The sequence below is a fragment of the Asterias amurensis genome, chromosome 8 (genome assembly GCF_032118995.1).
Source record: "Asterias amurensis chromosome 8, ASM3211899v1".
NCBI lineage: Eukaryota > Metazoa > Echinodermata > Asteroidea > Forcipulatida > Asteriidae > Asterias > Asterias amurensis.
This window is the reverse complement of record NC_092655.1, coordinates 11,266,520-11,272,519: the sequence shown is the minus strand read 5'-3', so window position 1 is coordinate 11,272,519 and position 6,000 is coordinate 11,266,520. Positions and strand designations below refer to the sequence as shown.

The 6,000-nt window shown below is 39.7% G+C and overlaps 1 protein-coding gene across 1 annotated transcript in view; it reads right to left on the bottom strand.

Annotated features, from left to right (window-relative positions):
- Window positions 1-221: 221 nt before the first annotated feature.
- LOC139940856 (uncharacterized) overlaps window positions 222-6,000 on the bottom strand; it is a 101,731-nt gene continuing 95,952 nt past the window's right edge. Inside the window, exon 4 of the mRNA XM_071937234.1 lies at window positions 222-542. Coding sequence (XP_071793335.1) covers window positions 222-542 — 321 coding nt within the window. The remainder of the gene's footprint in view (window positions 543-6,000) is intronic.

Here is a 6,000-nt window from a genome sequence, read left to right as displayed (position 1 = left end):
CTTGCGATCCCAAGCAATTTCAACCCCCAAAACAGAAACAAAACAAAAACCTGGTAAAGAAACAATTAAGCTGGTGTTGCATGCACTGACTGAGTGCTAGCTGCCATGAAATTGGGCAACATGACACGATGGCTACAAGCTTTCCAAGATAACTGTTGCGATGGCAGTTAATGCATTGATTGAATAACACCAAGGAAAATCCCTATACTGATGGTTCCATCCTATTTCTGCTTGAAGTGATAATACACACTAAATGCCCTGATTGATCCTGGCTTGTCATTCACATGTGTATCGTAGACAATGTTGTCAAGGAATACCCACACGGCCGAGGCTTGGGGTGGGTAGGTGAGGTCCAGGATTTGGTAGCTCTTATAGCAGAGGTCCACAGCACCTAGGAGGGTCTTTGTTTCAAATGCCCTTCTCTCAATGATGACAAAGGTCTGCCTGGGTTGACTATAGGAACCACCTAGTGCAAGAACAAATGGCTGTCCTCTCACCGAAGCATCAATGTTGCCTAGAAAGAAATCCAAATTGGTTCCCTCCTGGTAAGAAATAAGAATGATCAGTAAAGATGTTGGAGGGTAACAGTAGGCCTATGGTAAAAAATTACGACATTCACTGACTTTTTGTTTAATAATTAAACTGCAGAAAGTATGTGTGAGGTTTCTATGTGAGTGGGAAACCAGAAGAAATCGTTTTGAAGTGAAGGTTTCATATTTGTTTTCCTTCTGTGGCTGCTGTACACAGCTAGCACTATAAAGCGTTTACGTTTGATATATGTTTCTTTTATTAAAACAAACAGAAAAGAAACTTAGGAATTTTATTTGTATTCCCCCTGAACTTTTTATCCCTGCTCGCTCAAGCCTGCTCATGAATATTCATTGTTCAAAATAACCCTTTACTTCACCAATCAAAACCTATGTTGAAGTCACATTACTTCTTTGCATAAAATAAGATGGCTCACCAAGTTTAAGGAATTTTGAGGCGCGGTTTGGCCACTCAAAAATAAAAACTTGTTATCTTACACGACAAATTTAGAGTACTGTACATGCACTCTGGCCGTACACAAATTAGATTATGTTACTCTATTACCATAAGATCTGGAGTAATTTCGCTACTTTTAGTTCACTCTGTGACATACTCCAATGACTGATTGAGTCTAAATTTTCACAGGTTTGTTGTTTTATAATATACAGTATGTTGTGATACACGAAGTGTGGGCCTTGGACAATACTGTTTACCGAAAGTGTCCAATGGGTTTATGGGACCACAGTTTATTGTTCTCCCGTAGAACTGACTTTAAACCTCATCAAATAACTGCTTCTTACATGTAGATATCACTGGTTCCAGTTGAATGAGCTATAACAATAAAAACCTTTAACCCTGGAAAGTGCCCCCTACATTTTGCGTACATTGACTCTGTGCATGGTGTTTGCAACCTCAATATGTTCTTGCATATCATGAGTGAGTTCTGAATCAGCATAAATTACTTTCTCTTTGCTTTTCTAACTTTTTTTATGGACGCTATAAGTATCCTGAGGAGTTGTCGATAGTGTTAATTTAATTTTGGAAGAAAACATTTTTTGCTTGTTTGTTTGTTTATAATTTTTGTGAAAAAAGTAAAAGATTTACTCATAATAATAACACACTGGTGGCAAAAGTTTTGTTCGACTAAATTTTTAACTAAGTACTCTAAAAACTACCTCAAGGTTAAATGAATTATTTACACTGTTTTGCAAGTTCACAATACTAGTATATTTTAATTAGTTATGCTCTTTTATTTTTTTTACCTTCACCATATTTAAAAAAAAAACTGTTGCTTTAGAATTGATCGCATGAATGATCAACTTCAGCTACTGTGTCTGTTTGACCGGCAAATATCTCTTGTTTTGTCTCTCAATCATCTTTATCTGCCACCATCCAGCAAACCAGAGACAATTCCTCCTCCTGAATGTTTAGTCCTGGGAGCTCATCGGAATCCGATGACAGAGACTCAAACCCAAGGCCAAGGGTGGAACGGGGCCTTCCTCTCCGTCTGGGTGGCATCATCCGTCTGGTGCGTCGGCTCCCATCCTCTGCCGCAGGACAAGCCTCTGTCTCCCCCACCCTTGTTATGCCCCTGTTTTCGGCAGTCCATCGATGCCCCATGGTGTCCTACTGCTCCTTGGTGCGCAGGGTGGGTGGAGGAGGGGGCCTCTCCTTGTTGATGTTACCCCCGGGAGCTCCCTTCCACTGCTCATTGCTGCGTTGACAGCGTAGTGGAGGAGACCCTTGTTGGTTGTGTCTCCTGGCAGTGAGGTTTCCCGGCTGAGGGTGTGTTGGGGGGGGGGGGGGGGGCTCGGTGTGTTGACCCTTTTCCGCTCAATTTGTGCTTTGGGAAAGGCGGCTTGGATGGGTCAGGTGCTGCAGAGGGTCGTTTCGTGGTGGCCCTTTGTCTGTCCTTGAAGGTGGGTCGCTCAGTAGCAACAAAGGGGGTTCCAGTCAGTCTCCAACCCCTCCTTGCTCCATGTCAACCCCTATCTTAGCATCTTTGGAGTAGACCTCCAGCTCAGCCCCCTCTTTGGACCATTGCTACCATGCCTGGTCGCCGATGGCAGCGCTTATCGTACTTGGTGTCTGTGCGATAAAACTCCTTCCTGCATCCCAAGGGGCATTCATACGGACGGAAGGGGTGTGTGACTGAGCAGTTTGTTCTGATGTGCCGCCTCAGGTTGAAGGCCCATGTGAATCGTCTCCTACACTGGTGACATTCCTTGACCTCCATCCTGTGGAAGCACAACAAAGGTTGGGGTACTTTACAGGGAGACAGTTTTTTCTGGGTGTGTTTATCTTACACTCAAATCATGTTCTGCTGGGATTAGGCTCCGATTTCCTATTAGACGATCACTGTTGCTCGTTCCCTGTGGTACTCCCTCGCCCAACTTGCGCAAGATGCGGCGAACTGTGTCACTACACAGTTTCTTTTTCCCTTCTTTTCCTTCATGCTGTACATGGACCACAGCTTGTTTGTTCCGTTAGAGAAGGGTCTGCAGCTGGATGAGGGATCCTGCTGGATGAGGCAGAGTTTTGAGATGTGAGCTGTTTGGAGCACCGTTAAATATTACACGTCGCTGTGGTGTTTTCTCTGTTTTCTCTGTTTACGCCAAGTTGTGGGAAGAGTTGGGAGCTGTTGGGCTTTAGGTACATTCCTGGCACTTGTTGAAGGAGTGCTCTTGCTGGCCCGTTGTTCAACTTGTTCGTCTTCCGACGCATCTTGATTGAGGAATCGATGATTTGCGCTTGAAAATATGATTTTAATTAACTTAAAATTTGGAGGATCAGATCAAGTGCCTTTTTGAAATTTTTTAATGTATTGTCTTTTTTTTTAACTGGTGTTCTAATGAAAAAGTATAACCACATAATAGACCACATAATGATGTGGCTTGATAAAGATCGTATTAGTATGTATGACTATCTGCAATAATGCATACGGTTTACCTTTCGTAAATAAGCACAAACAATACCAAACTTACAGTTTCCTGTGCTTTGATTGGTGATTAAACTCGTCTTCAGACGATTGCTCTGTCTGTAGGTCCAACGTGTCCTCTGCGAGCAGACACTTTCTCTGAGCAACCAAGTACTGTTCTAAAAAAAGTCTTTCTAATTAACACATTGGATGTGTTGGACTGTGATCGAGATGTTTATCGGGCCTTTAGGCTTACATGCTGAGGTTAGACAAAAGAACAGTCTATAACACCTTTTTCTTTTTGATTTCTTTATGTAGCCTAGGTTAACATGGATATCAACATTTAGATGATACATGTGTGACCGGACAAGATTGGTTCTTTATACAAGTATTTTATTCACAAGCACAAAAGATTAAAAAAAGGGTTGATGCGTAAGTCTATAAAAGAACAGAAAAGAAAAAGATTATAAGCAAACATAAGATTATACAATAGAAATGTAGAAAATACAAACATTAAATCAAAATAACCAAAGTAAACCTGAAACATTAAATTCTATGGCAAAGAGAAAATGTCTCAAGCTTAGGAAGATAAACTTTTACAATAGAGAAACACATTTATTATTATACCCTTTAGCCAAAGATAAAATAGTTCCTCAGTCCACCTTATTAAATATTCACGAAACTCTAGAGTCCAGCAAAGAACACTCAAGTTTTAACACTGCTATAAACAATAGACACAGCTGTCCAGAAAGACAAATACATACTAATGAGCTAGCAACATGGCTGTAACATAAACAATCTAGATAGTGGTTCTGGATGTAAGCCACCTGTGCAGTGATCACATAGCAATTAACTATACCATGCCCTCACACACACAGCACAGAGATGTGTGAAGATGTAGCTAAACCTAGTATGTCAATCAACCAAACACACAGCCATGAACCTTGGAAGTTCCTAAGACATTCCACAGCTGGTGTACTTAATTACTTAATCTCTACATCTCTGCAATAAACAACCCATAGCATACAGCACTAGGAATCTCATGTGGGGTTTATGCTAGAACCTTACACAAGAAACTGTAAATCTCTGAAGTTGCATGAAGTAGAAACACAGAACTCTAATGTACAAAAGAAACAATAGCTTTATCATAACTGAAAGACCTTTATGGCAAAAAGAGCAAAATAAGCAATAATAACAATTATCAAAAGTGACTCAGTCAAAGTTATCCTAGCAAGAACTTTGCAATGAACTAGGTAAATCAAATAACAAGAAAAACCAATAATGAGTTTAAGTTTCTCTGTGACATGAACACTAAAAGAATGGACATGGAAGAGTCTAAAACAACAAATAACTATACACTCCATGAAATGTTAAGTTAATTATAATAAACCAAACTATTTCTCAAGGAAACTTGTAAAAGAACTCTTTTCCTTCCTCCATATAGCAAGGTAAATTAATCCAAGGAAACATTATCCTCAACTGTTTTAAATATAAACAAAACAGAGTAAAGACAATCCAAAAAGGACAAGTTTGGGCAAAACACTGGCTTAATTAGTGCTTCCAAACTAAAACAAAAGTAACAACAAATGCAATGAACTACAATTGTATAGACAAAGGAAACTTATCCAAACCCACTTAAAATACAAGGAATCTCCTCAGAAACGGCAATAATTATAAACACAATTATGGATTGTAGTCTAGCAGTAATAAGAAACACAGAAAGATTTGGTACTTACATAACAAGGATGGGAATAACTCTGAAAACTGGAATAGCTCTGAGACTCTTGGAAAATGACTTGTTCACACGATGATAACTTGCAATGGAATGACTTAGTTGCACAATAGCTACTCTATACCTGGAGTTGAGCTGGGGCTGACCATACCCTGGGAAATAAGACCCTCAGCAGGTGGGCTGCTGCTAAGTCAACAATTAGTTAACTTAAGAGGGAGCAGTCACTTAAAGTGCCTGGTCACACATGTTTGGAAGGTTTACATATTTTAACATCAGATATGTAATGAAATTAAGTCAATGTTGAATTCAATTGCATACCAGATAAAATGTTTTGTTTAAACGTTTGGCAATAAATTGTTATTTTTAATACTTTATTTAAACACTGATGAACAGACAACCGTCGGAAATCTGAGAAATGGTTCAAGCTTGTGTTTCATTTGCCTTTCCGAATGTCTTATAACATCCTTGAGTTTGAAGGCCATTAGTTGCAAGCTTGGGCCTGCTCAATCGAAGGAAAGAGTTTCCTGGCCTGATCTGCAAATGACTAAAAAACTACATAGAATATATGCACATTAAAGCTACATACCACGTGTAATGAAAGTTGAACTACAACCATCAAATATCTTATGATAACTTATAGTGCAGAATTTTAAAGTTGTACTCGAATCATGCTGCACCACCTGAAATAAGGCCTTAAGTTTTACACAGGCCACTAGTAGTTTAAGTGCCAAGCCAGCAGTCTTGTGTTTTATATTTGAATATTAGTATAAACATTATATGGACTACCAAGGGCAGGGAGTTCCAGAACTGGGGAGCAGTGGCT